At 43.0% G+C, this 14081-nt stretch overlaps 1 protein-coding gene across 2 annotated transcripts in view; it reads right to left on the reverse strand.

Moving 5' to 3' along the window:
• Positions 1-14081, reverse strand: part of LOC140740297 (uncharacterized) — a 406935-nt gene that overhangs the window by 43674 nt on the left and 349180 nt on the right. For both annotated transcript variants that reach the window (XM_073069447.1, XM_073069446.1), the window contains 2 exons: positions 7003-7110; positions 6843-6896 (listed from right to left, as the gene is read on the reverse strand). In XM_073069447.1, the coding sequence (XP_072925548.1) occupies positions 6843-6896; positions 7003-7110 (162 nt within the window). The remainder of the gene's footprint in view (positions 1-6842; positions 6897-7002; positions 7111-14081) is intronic.

The following is a 14081-nucleotide window of genomic DNA, read 5'->3' on the forward strand; positions in this document are numbered from 1 at the left end:
CATGATGAAATGGCAGACCAAACTCGATGGGCTGAATGGCCTAATTCTGCTCCTACATCTTACAGTCTTCTGACACTATTCCCACTCTCCCCTCCCTCATCTGCCTATCACCACTCACCCACCTTTCCTCAACCTGGATCCAACTATTTTATTACCTGCCAGCTCCTCTCCACCCCATTATAATGGTTATTTTCTTTCAATTTTTCAGTCCAGCCGAAGTGTTGACAATCATTTCCCTCTATTGATGCTGCCTGACCTACTGAACCCACATTGACCATCAAACTCTCATTTGCACTGACTACACTAAGTACATTGCATTCTCTCCCCCTCATTCTCATCCACTCCCAGCGGATTCTTCCACACTCCTACACACAAGGTGCATTGTATAGCAGCCAATAAACCCACCAACCCGCATGTTTAGGGAAATGGGAGCACCCAGAGAGGTGGGATGGTAAACGTGCAAACTCCACATGGCAGTGGCAGAGGTCAGGATTAAACCTGTGTTGCTGGAGGTGTGAGGTGCTACTGTGTCACCCGTCTCATTCTGGGCATCAGAGAGGGGTCTAAATTTTGACTTTACAGATTTTATATTTGTGTTGCACGCTATCTGTCTTGACTTGAAGAAGCATCCGCTTCTACCTCCTCCCACACACTGCACCAAAGCCTGATCCTGAATGTCCAAGAGCAATACTTGCCCCCTGGATGTGCACATTCTGTCCCTGTTGTGATTTTACAAATGGTTAAGCAAAACCCTTAGGTTTGCCAGCTGTCAAAGCGCTTTGAATTATCAGTGAACACCTCCCTTATTAATAAAATGAATCTCATTAAAAAAATAATGACTTTACAAGCAAAAAGTAATTAAAACACCATGAAACACTTCAAGGGAATTAATCATTTTCAACTTGACAACTAAAGTACATTTGTGTAACTCAGATTAATTTGATTTACAACCTGATACCATTCTTCTTTTCCTTCTTATCAATTCCACCATCTGCAGCCCTTTGTTGTGTCCCCCTATCACTTGTCAGCGTCTACTATCCCAATCTTCTCTCCTCCATCTGCCAATCAACCCTACTTCATCTGGATCTACCTATCACTTGCTATATCTTACACACTCACCCCTTCACTTCTTTACATTGGCTAACCTTTTCAGTCCTACTGAAAGGTCTTGACCCAAAATGCCGAATGTCCATTTTCCTTCACAGATGCTGTCTGACCTGCTGAGATCCTTGTTCTTTTGCTGAGATATAACTTGCCTGAGACATTTTCTGCCCTCCTGAGTGAAACAAATACAGCTGATGAGCCAATTCACTAGGCACAGGTTAACTAGAATTCCCTGAGGAATGCCCGGGAAGTTGGTTCCCCTGGATGGAATCCATGAGTATGGAGCACAACAGCTGCAGGACCATCAGGAAATAAGATATAGACTGAGAGTTAGGACATTCAGTCCATTAAATCTCCATCACCAAAGTCATGAGGATTTTCTTTTACCTCAGAATACCTTCCTGTGTTAAGATATATCCCTTCCTTTGTTTTATATTCAAAAATCTACGCATTTCATATTTCTCACAGTGTAGGATACCATTCAACCCAATCTCACAGTGCATTCCCATCAATACAATCCTCTCTCCCACTTATGTATTTCTAATCTATTCTTCATCACACACCTTCCAATTCTCTATTGTTACACCTGACACCCTTCTACACCACAGAGGCCAATCACACACCTTCCAACTGTCCACTGATACCCCTAACGCCTATCTACACCACAGTGGCTAATCACATACCTTCTAACTGTCCACTGATACCCCTAATGCCCATCTACACCACAGTGGCCAATGAACTCACACATCTTTGATGGCAGGTTGTGTAACTGCAGGACACAGGGGGATCCCAGGGAGAATACACATGCTCCGTACATTCAGCAGGCGCGGTCAGGATCGAACCTGGGATCCTGGAGCTGTGGAGTCACAGTAACACTGCAGGATAATCCTCACTGCAAGGAGAGTTTGGGCTTTACAATCATGAGCTTGGCCTTCAAAGGCCTTCCCTCAAAAAGATTAGTTAATTTACAGAGACACTGTGTCATCTTCCGCTGTGATCAGTGAGTTAGTCTGTCATTCAACCATTCCCTTTCCTCCAAATAGCCCATAGGGGTGCAGCTAATTGAGCTGTTGTTTCACCGATCCAATTAACTGGGTTCAGTCCCAACTTCTAGTGCTGTCTGTGTGGATTTTGCACATTCTCCCTGTGACTGTGTGGGTTTCCCCCTTATGCTCGCATTTCCTCCAGCATCCCAGAGATGTGGGTGGGAAGGTTAATTAGCTGCTGTAAATTGCCAGTGGTATCTAAGTCAGGGGTAGTTTTTGTAGGATTCTATGGGTTCATGGTGGTCATTATGGATTCAGTGGGCCAAAGGAACTGCTTCCATGTTGTTTGACTCTATTTGCAATAACATAGTGGGAGAAGGAGGCATCCCACTTCAGATGGCGATACCCAACCTCATACTTGGGAATCTGCACACTGTATTCTTGGTGGCTCTACACCGGTGGATCCTGTCACATTGTGATAATGCCCTAGTCACACCTAACAGCATTTTCAAAGCTACATCACTTAGTTACACACTTCCCAATCACTTACCATTAAATCAGTTAATAATGCAAGGCTATTTATTCAGAATACATAATAATTAATAATCCAGTTTCATAAGTAAATAAATGAGAAACATGTTGGCATGGTAATGTAGTGGCTAGTGTAAAGCTATTACACAGCTAACTATAAGATTGGGATTCAGTTACTGCTATCTTTGTAAGGAGTGCTTACCGCTGGGTGCTCTGGTTTCCTCCCACAGTGAAAAGATGTACAGTTTTAGGGTTAGTGTGCCGTGTGCACGCTACGTTGACACCGGAAGCATGGGGATGCTTGCTGGCTGCTCCAGGCACATCCTTGGACTGTGTTGGTCATTTAATTTACTATCTTAGAGTTAATATTGGAGCATTCTTGGGGCTTGAGAAGATTGCTTTGCTGTAATATTGTTGTTCAATTCAGTGTCATGGTGCACAAACTGAAAATAAATACAGCCCTTCTCCCTAGAGAGCTTGGAGTTCTCACTCTGAGACCTGAAAGCTGAATCATCAGCCTTCGATTAAACTTTCTGGAGAAGAAATAACCAGAAAGATTAATGAGCCATTAGCCCTTGTGACCGACAGTATGGAATAAAAATGTAAGGGTGTTTAGTTACAGACTCTGCTCAGACTACACCGCGCTCACTGAGAGCCAGCATATATTAGAGAGGGCAGTGCGTCTTCCTTGTAATTTTACCAGACTCTGAGAATTTAGAGACATAGCAGACTCTAGAATTTGAAGTCACAAGCAATCTGCTGGAGTAACTCAGCATGTCAAGCTGCATCTGTGGGAAGAAAGGAATTGTTGACGTTTTGGGTTCTGACCTGAAATGTCAACAGTTCATTTCCCCTAACAGATTCTGCTTGACCTGCTGAGGTCCACCACTAGATTGTTTGTTGCTCCAAGAATCTGGAGACACTTTTTATAAAATTGGTTGTACTTCCTGCAATAAAGAGGCTGAGCTAGACCAACAAAGGATTTTCAATGGAATAAGAAGAAAAAACATTTCTCCTGGGGGGAACTAACAATGATGTATGTAGATGTAGATGTTGGAATCTAGAACCTTCCTGATGCAGAGTTTTAAATTGAAACGCTGAAAGTTGTTTTCTGCACACAGATGCTGCTCAGCCTGCTGAGGTCCTCTGCCAGATTGTTCATTGCTAAAGAGGAGGTATTATTGGTAAAGATGAAGTATTATGGATAAAGAGAACTTCGATTAGGGGCTCCCAACCCTTTTAATGCCATGGACCAACACCATTAAGCGAGGGTCCATCGACTCCAAGTTAGGAACCCCTGGGTTAGACAGTTAGGAGGACATTAGAAGGATACCACTCTAAAGGGTGGTAGGTACACAAATCTCTCACTTTCTAACTCAATTTACAATTTTAAATTCAACTTTGATAGGATCTTGTACATTAAGGATGTAATTTCATAAAAACATAGAAAACCTACAGCATAATACAGGCCCTTTGGCCACAATGCAGCCGAACATGTACTTACTTTAGAAATTACTAGGCTTACCCATAGCCCTCTATTTTTCTAAGCTCCATGTACCTATCCAAGAGTCTCTTAAAAGACCCTATCATATCACCCTCCATCACTATTGCTGGCATCCCATTCCACACACTCACCACTCACACTCACAACTTACCCCGACATCTCCTCTATACCTGCTTCCAAGCACCTTTAAACTGTGCCCTCTCGTGTTAGCCATTTCAGCCCTGGAAAAAAAGCTTCTGACTATCCACATGATCAATGCCTCTCATCAGCTTATACACTTCTGTCAGGTCACCTCTCATCCTCCGTCGCTCCAGGAAGAAAAGGCAGAGTTCGCTCAATCTATTCTGATAAGACATACTCTCCAATCCAGGCAAAATGCTTGTAAATCTGCTCTGCACCTTTCTATAGTTTCCACATCCTTCCTGTAGTGAGGTGACCAGAAATGAGCACAGTACTCCAAGTGGGGTCTGGCCAGGGTCCTATACAACTGTAACATTACCTCTCGGCTCTTGAACTCAATCCCACGGTTGATGAAGGCCCATACATTGTGTGCCTTCTTAACCACATAATCAACCTGTGCAACAGCTTTGAGTGTCCTATGGACACGGACCCCATGATCCCTCTGATCTTCCACACTGCCAAGAGCTTTAGCATTAATACTATATTCTGAAATCATATTTGACCTACCAAAATGAAACACTTAATACTTATCTGGGTTGAACTTCATCTGCCACTTCTCAGTGCAGTTTTGTATCCTATCGATGTCCGGCTGTAACCTCTGACAGCCCTCCACACTATCCACAACACCTCCAACCTTTGTGTCATCAGCACACTTTCTAACCTATCCTTCCACTTCCTGATTCAGATCATTTGTAAAAATCACAAAGAGAAGGGGGTCCCAGAACAGATCTCTGAGGCACATCACTGGTCACTGACCTCCATGCAGAATATGACAGGTCTACAACCTCTCTTTGCCTTCTGTGGGCAAGCCAATTCTGGATTCACAAAGCAAGGGCTCCTTGGATCCCATGCCTCCTTACTACCTCAATAAGCCTTGCATGGGGTACCTTATCGAATGCCTTGCTGAAATCCATATACACTACATCTACTGCTCTACCTTCATCAATGTGTTTAGTCACATCCTCAAAAAAATCATTCAGGTTTGTAAGGCAAGACCTGCCTTTGACAAAGCCATCTTGACTGTTCCTAATCATATTATGCCTCTCCAAATGTTCATAAATCCTGCTTCTCAGGATCTTCTCCATCAAATTACCAACCACTGAAGTAAGACTCACTGGTCTATGATTTCCTAGTCTATCTCTACTCCCTTCCTTGAATAAGAAACAACATCCGCAACCCTCCAATCCTCCGGAACTCTCCCACCCCCATTTATGATGCAATGATCATCGCTAGAGGCTCAGCAATCTCCTCCCTCACCTCCCACAGCAGCCTGGGGTATAGCTTGTCTGGTCTGGGTGACTTATCCAACTTGATGCTTTTCAAAAGCTCCAGCACATCCTCTTTCTTAATGTCTATATGGTCAAGCATTTCAGTCCATTTTAACTCATCCTCAGAATCGCCAAGACCCTTTTCCGTAGTGAATACTGAAGCAAAGTATCCATTAAGTACCTCTGCTACCTCCTCCGGTTCCATACACATGTTTCCATTGTCACACTTGATTGGTCCTATTCTCTCACATCTTATCTTCTTGCTCTTCATATACTTATAGAATGCCTTGAGGTTTTCCCTAATCCTGCTCGCCAAGGCCTTCTCATGACCCCTTCTAGCTCTCCTAATTTCATTCTTAAGCTCCTTCTTGCTAGCCTTATAATTTTCTAAATCTCTATCATTACCTAGTTTTTTGAAGGTTCTCATAAGCTTTTCTTTTCTTCTTGACTAGATTTTCAACAGTCTTTGTACACCATCATTCCTGTATCCAACCATTCTTTCCCTGTCTCATTGGAATGTACCTATACAGAACACCACACAAATATCTCCTGAACATTTGTCACATTTCTGCCATACATTTCCCTGAGAACATCTGCTCCCAGTTTATATTTCCAAGTTCCTGCATGATAGTTTCATATTTTCCCTTACTCCAATTAAACATTTTTCTAACTTGTCTGCTCCTATCCCTACTTGCCTACAGCTTCTATCTATCACCTCCTCACTTCTCTGATGACCGGGAAAGGTCATCAAGCTGCATCCCCAGTTCCCTAATCCGGTCCCTAAGGAGCTGCAGTTTGACACCCCTTTCAGGCAGGTGCCTGGAGTAAAATGCAAGATCCCATAAAGGTTGGACTTATGGGACTGAAGGGCAGATGAACTAACTGAACTTCTCAGGATACTGGGCCCAGCTGAAGACTGGGCCATGTGACTAAATCTGGGGGCTGTGCAGAGAGTCAAAGCTGATAGACTGAGTGATCTTCTTGAATGGCCGGGCCCATTAGGGATAAGTATAATTTTGTATTATTAACTAGTTTAGCAAAACATTGTAGGCCAAAGGGCCACAAAGCACTGTGTTGTACATCTCTTTGTGTAAGTAGGGCCAGCTTTGATGGAAATCTGGTTTGGCATGGACCTGTTATGCTGTAGAAGTCTATGACTATGTTCTAACTTGAGCGCTTGATCCAGATTTTTCTGGCAGCGTTAGTCAAAGGGATGAGTGAGGAAGTGGGGGTTGGCAACAGGCTGACTATTCCCACACTGTTACTTACCATAGGACCAGGGGGTCCATTCTGACCGGGTGGCCCAGAAAGACCCTGTTCTCCCTGTTGAAACAGGACATTACAAATGTTAATTCATTTATATCTTCAATGGAGAAAAAGCAAATGCTGAAATGACTTGCAAAGCTACTTCCTTGCGTTGTTTACTTACAACAGGCCCAGGAATCCCTCTCAGACCTTCAGGCCCAGGGTTGCCAGGCGATCCTTGAGGTCCTCTTGGCCCAGTCCTACCAACGGGGCCTGGTTGCCCAGGTGAGCCCTATAGGAGAGAGAATATGGCCGCTTGCTGTAACTCTGTGAAGGTGACAGGGTTTCACAATTGGAAGAAACATACCTAAAATATTTAACAATGTCAAGAAATTCCATATTTTGGGGTGGAAAACCCAAGTACTGCATGTGATATCTATAATAGTTCATTTTATTTAGTCTATTAAAAATTAGATCACTTCACTTTAATGGAATCAGATTTGACAGAGGAATAAACCAGATGCACATTATTACCTTGTGTAAGACACACTGCTGCTTTCTAAAGCAAGAAAGAAGTAACGGATGGAGTTCAATCTGGACAAGGGTGAAGTGATAAACTTTGGAAGACTGAACTGGAGGACAATGTTGGCAGGATTCTTAGCAGTGCAGAGGAACAAAGGGATCTTGGGATCAATGTCTATTGATCCTTCAAAGATAACATACAAATTGATAGGGAGCAACACACTCAAAATGCTGGAGTAACTCAGCAGATCAGGCAGCATCTATGGAAGTGAATAGATTGTTGATGTTTTGGTCTGAGAACCTTCTTTAGGACTGAGAAGGAAGGGGGAATACACCACAATAAAAAGGTGGGGGGAGGGGAAGTATGCTAGCTGGAAGGTGATAGGTGAAGCCTAGTGGGTGGGAAGGTAAATGGCTGGAGAAGAAGAATCTGACAGGACAGGAGAGTAGACCATAGGAGAAAGGGAAGGATGAGGGGACTCAGGGGAAGGTGATAGGCAGATTAGCAGTGCGAAGGAAAAAAGGGATCTTGGGGTCAACGGCAGAAGCGGGGTGAAAGGGAAGAGGGTAGGGGGAGGGAATTTTTTTTACTGGAAGGAGAAATTGATATTCATGCCATCAGATTGGAGGCATGAGAGGAGTCCATGGACTGACATGCTGAAACAAGAGTGGCTAAGAACGTTTAAGGGTGATTAAGAAGGCATGTGGTCTGCTGGCCTTTAGTATTTGGGGAATTGCGTTCAACAGTTGTGTCATAATGTTGCAGCTCTTTAAAACTCTTGTTAGACACCCTTGGAGTATTATGTTCTGTTCTGATTGCTGTATTGTAGGAAGGATGTCGAAGTTTTAGAGAAGGTGCAGAGAAGGTTCACCAGGATGCCTCCTAGATTAGATTACAGGTGTTATGAGGGAAAGATGAGCCAACTAGGGTTTTTGTCTTTGAAGTGATGGAGGATGAGAGGTGACCTAATACAGATGTATAGATTATAAGAGGCATAGACAGAATTGATGGACAACAACTTTCTCCCGGAGTCGCAATGCTCATGCATTTAAGGTGAGTGCAGAGAAGTAAGTTTAACGGAGATCTTGGAGATAGTTTTTTTAATATATATACAGATTGATGGGCACCTAAAAATGCATTCCTGGGGATATTTGTAGAGGTTGAGATAGGGAAAAGACTCCTAAATGGTACATGGATGTAAGAAAAATGGAGGGTTATGGTTGTTTAGGAGAGAAGGGCTAGATTGATCTTGGAGCAGGTTTATATTGGTTGGTACATCATGAGCCAAAGAGTCTGTAATGTGCTGCACTGTTTTATCTTTATGTTCTGTGTGACACAGTCAGAGCTATTGATAGAACTTCCTTTACTAAAGGCAGTGAGTTTCAAATAATCCCAGTGCCCAGTACAACAATGTTTCTACAGTCTTACTGCCACAGTCGGTTCTTAAATGTACACTTAGGCTCAGATACACCACTCCTATGAGCAGTGGAAATTTCTATACCTTTATCCTTCAAATAGTGCCATCATGTCTCAAACGTACCCTCCCCATCATCAAAATGAGACAAGGTCACTGCAATATTATTTACAATTTCTCAGATAATCCAACAGTGGCATAGAATACAGTGGTTTCTGGTTAATTGAGTCATCAGTTAATCAGGGCAGCCGCTTACTTCAGACAATTTGTCAAAAACAAAAGCAAATTGAGAAAATAGCTGATATTCCCTTCATTTATTTGGGACACTATGCCACTTAATTCGGGCAGGAGACATGCCAAACAGTTTCTAACTAGCGTCAGTTACATGCACTTATGTGGCTGTTCAACACTACTCTGTGCTTAGTGCAAAATGTTGTAAAATCAAATGCATATGTTTGTGTTCAAAAAGCAGTGATTTTTTTGACACAGATAGTTGGCAAGAAATAAGCAGTAGGACAGTTCAGAATTGTTTTGCTTATTGCAGTTTCAAGAATTCAGGCTTAGGGATGCCAGAAAGAGCCGGGAGTGAAAATTGAACCATTGCACTATTTCAACAAGTTAGGGAATACGAAGAATTTGAAGGTATCAACAATCATCTTGAACGTCATAATGAAAATGAAGATCTGGAGGATGCAATCATCAAAAGCATTGCTTGAAGGCAGTCCACTATCTGCATTGGGTGTCTGCGCTAATTTTGTTCATTTACAGTCATTCAAAAGAGCATGGCAACGTACACTGAATGCATTCCTCCCTTGATAACTATTTGGAGCTAACTTGTTCTGTATTTCATTTAAATACATAATTTGTTACCAGTAGTTTGTCTTTTTCATATCTTTTTAAATATTTCCATGAAACTTTGGCTAATTGGAGCAGCTGTTTAAATGGACCAAAATGCACCGGTCCCGATGTGTCCCAATTAACTGGAATCCACTCTACAATATTAACTTACACAACATGACCATTTCAGCCCATCGACTACATGCTACATTGCATTACCCCGTTTTCCTCACATTCCCAGCGAACCCCCTGCAGATTGTACCACACAGTGCCCAATCTATCTACCAACCCACGTTGTTGTGTTGTGGGATTAATCTGTAGCACCTGTACGAACCCATGCAGTTTCAGGGAAAAAATGCAACTTATCACACAGACAGTAACAGAAGTTAGGACTGAGCGCACCTCCAGTGAATGGAGATATGAGACAGATCATACTCACATGCAACAAGGCTTGAGAAGTAGCAAGTAACATTTGCCCAATGCAGGAGTACCATGGGATAGCCACGTTCAATAAGGGACAGCCTAACCACATGGGGTCATAAAGTTATAGAGCACTACAGCACAGAAACAAACCCTTCAGCCCATCTAGTCCATGATGACCTGTTTATTCCATCGACCTGCACTCAGATCATAGCCCTCCATATCCCTCACATCCATGTATCTACCCAAATTTAAATGTTGCAATTAAACCCACATCAACCACCTCCACTGGAAGCTCCTTCCACACTCACACTACTCTCTGATTGAGGTTTGTCCTTAGCTTTCCTTCAAATATTTCACCTTTCACCCTAAACTTGACATCTAGCTCTAATCTGAGGGGAGTAAGCCTGCATGTGTTGGTCCTATCTGTAGCCCTTATAATTTTGTACACCTCCACAAGATCTCCCCTCACTCAGCAGTAAATGGTATTACCATCATCGATACTCTGCAGATCACCATTGACTAGAAACACAATGGAAGAAGACACAAAAATACTCTTAACTGCAGAGTGCCTGGGAGATACCTGTCCTAACACCTCAAGGACATTTCCCCATCCACAAAGCACAAATGACGATAGCACGGGAATGTTCTCTGCTTGTTTGAATAAAATCATAAAACCATAAGACAAAGGAGCAGAATTAGGGCATTTGCTTCGCCATTCATGGCTGATTTACTATCCCTCTCAACTCCTTTCACCTGCCTTCTCTCTGTAACCTTTGATGCCCTAACTAATCAATAACCGACCAAATGCTGCTTTACATATATCCAATGACTTGACTTACACAGCCACCAGTGGCAACGAATTCCACAGATACACCACCTCCTCACCTCCATTCTAAATGGATGTCCCTCTATTCTGAGGTTATGCCCTCGGGTCCTAGACTCCCCATTGTATAGGAAACTCTTCACATCCACTCCATCTAGGCTTTTTGATATTCAATAGGTTTCAATGAGATACCTCTCCCATTCTTCTAAACTCCAGTGAATACAGGCCCAGAGCCATCAAACACTCCTCATACATTTTATTCCCAGAATCACTGCTGCAAACTTCCTCTGGACCCTCTCCAATGCCAGCACATCTTCTCATAGATAAGAGGCCCAAAATGGCTTACAATACTCCAAGTGAACGGGTGCAGTTCCAACAGTTCTCAGGCAGCGCAACATGATTCAGGCCAAGCAGTCTGTTTGACTCGTATCCCAAGCACCATTTAGTCTCACTGTCAACGCTGCAGTGTGTATCATTTACAAAGTTTTAGTTATTCACTGAGCTACTCTGGCAGCAGCTGCCATCTAGAAGGGCAAAGGCAGCAGGCCCAGAGAGACCCCTCAATTGCACATCATTGTGAACTGGAATATATCAGAGTTACAATCACTGATGCAAGCCATGAAATTTGTAGTTTTTGTGGCAGCAGTGCAGTGGAAGGCATAAAAATATAAGCTAAATAAAAGAATTGATAAATAGTACTAAGGAGGAATAGTGTGGTAGAGTTCATGGACACTGATGGTGGAGGGGAAGAAGCTGTTCTTGAAACATGAAGTTAGGGTCTTCAGGCCCCTTTATCTCTTCTCTAATAGTGGTAATGAGAAGATGATGAGGGTCCAAATGATGGACGTTGCTTTCTCGAGGCACTGCTTTGGAAAGATAACCTTGGTGGTGGGAAGGCTAGTGCCCATGATGGAGCTGGCTGGGTCTACAACCCTCTGGCAGTTACTGTTTATTCCCCTGCATCAATGCTGCCTGACTTGCTGAGTTCCTCCAGCATTTTGTGTACGTGCTGCTCAAGATGTGTTTACTCTACATTTTCAGCACTGCGGGAGCACCTTCACCACAAGGACCACAGTGGTTCTGGAGAGCAGGACAACCACAAACTTCTCAAGGGCAACAAAGGACAAACTCTAAATGCAGGTTCTGTCAGCAAAAATATAGGAGAAGACTGAAATTTGAATGGGTGCAAATGTCAAAGGCAAATGTCTTAAAAATAAATGCAGTTTTAAATGTTATAGTACAGACAATCTGAAATATTCCTCCAGAGACTCAGTTGATTAGAAAATCCAGAATTGGCTTTAGCAGGTTTGTCCATGCTTCTGATCTCCTGGTGAGTTTCAGTGAGATTATTTGTAGTACAGATGGTTGGAGGGACATGGATCTCAGTACACTTCACATGTCTCAGGTAAATCACAAACACCTAAATGTGATGTAAACAGAACATTGGTAGAGAAATCCTAAAATAAACTAAACTTCTCACTACATTTAATGTTGATACAGGAATCCCTTTTCCAATTATATCATTGCACAGACTACCAGTGCACTAGTTCTTTACCCCAAGGACAATCTCCTTCAGGTAAGCAACTGGATAACCTCTTTTTATGTTAAATGGAATCTCTCAGTTCCATCATGGTAGATCTGAAGAAGATGGTATTATTACTACCACTAGCTTTAGTCAGTGCCATCAAACCCCCATCAACTACCACCATCAAACCCCCCCTCCGCTTAAGGGAAAAACTGATTTTGTTCATGGGTAGTCCCTAGTGACCAGTTCCAATGAAGGTACGCAAACCCAAAACATTAACTGTTTCTCTCTCCACAGATGCTGCCTGACCTGCTGAGATTTTTTCCAGCATTTTCTTATTTCCATCTCAGAGGGTAGGATTTGGAATTGTAACAGCAGAAAGCCTTTGATGTGAGACTCTATAAGTCACGATGAGAAACGTTGATCTGCAAACAGAGGTGTTTCACCTCAATTGGTGCTTGGTATCCTCATTGTGGAGGAGGGCACACGGTTCTGTTTTATTTTTTATTTAGAGAAACAGCATGGTAACAGGCACATCCAGCCCAATGAGCCTGTACTGCTAAAACATACCCAAGTTCAAGATTGTTTAATTGTCATTCGACCATACATGAAAACCACCAAACAAAACGGTGTTACTCAGAGGCCAAGTTGAAAAACACTGTACCAGCCCACACACACAGCACAAGGCATATATGACACATCTAAGACAGCAGTGAAATAAGTCACACAAATAAATATAGTTCACGTCCCTGAGTCCACGAATGTTACAGCAGTCTGCAGCTGAACACAACCCAGCTTGTCTTTTGCTGAGTGAACACTGGGGGGCAGCACTGACTTCAGCATGGATGCTGTGCCACAACACAGCTGTCAAGTGACCAATTAATGTACTAACCTGTACGACTTTGGGACGCGGGAGGAAGCTGGAGCACCTGGAGGAAACCCACATGGTCATGGACAGAATGTGTTAACTCCTTACAGACAGCGTTGGGAATTGAACCCAGGTCACTGGCACTATAAAGTATTACACTAATATGCCACCCCAAGAGAAGCGGGGATTAGTATGATATAATAAGTACAGTACTGCTTCAGAAGAGGGCAGGTGTTGCAAACCCTACAGCTGTACAGGAGGTGCTGTTGGAAGCTTTAAGTAGATATTGGTACAGATTAGGATTGGCTAGTGTGTTCCTACTGAAGAAAACAATTCCTCTAGCAAACACCTCTCATAAGGAAGAGCTTGCATTTATTATCTGACACACTCCAAGGGCACGTAGAGTCATTGAGTCAAGCAGCACAGATATTGGTTCTCCCTCCTCCCCATGCTGGCCTTCCTATAAGATCATAAGACACAGGAACAGAATTAGGCCATTTGGCCCATCAAGTCTGCTCCATTCCTCTCAACACCAATCTCCTTTCTTCTTCCTGTAACCTTTGGCACCCTTACTAATCAAGAACTTCATTAAACTTTACCCAATGACATGGCCTCCACAGCCTTCTGTGGCAATAAATTCCACAGATTTATCACCCTCTGTCTACAGAAATTCCAATTCATCACTGTTCTAAAGAGACGTCCTTGTATTCTGAGGCTGTGCCCTCTGGTCCTAGTCTCTCCCACTACAGGAAACATCCTCCGCACATCCATTCTATCTCGGCCTTTCAATATGTAATAGGTTTCAATGAGATCCCCCTTCATTCTTCTGAGCTCCAGTGAGTACAAGTCC

Source organism: Hemitrygon akajei, chromosome 16 (assembly GCF_048418815.1).
Source record: "Hemitrygon akajei chromosome 16, sHemAka1.3, whole genome shotgun sequence".
In the NCBI taxonomy this organism is placed as follows: domain Eukaryota; kingdom Metazoa; phylum Chordata; class Chondrichthyes; order Myliobatiformes; family Dasyatidae; genus Hemitrygon; species Hemitrygon akajei.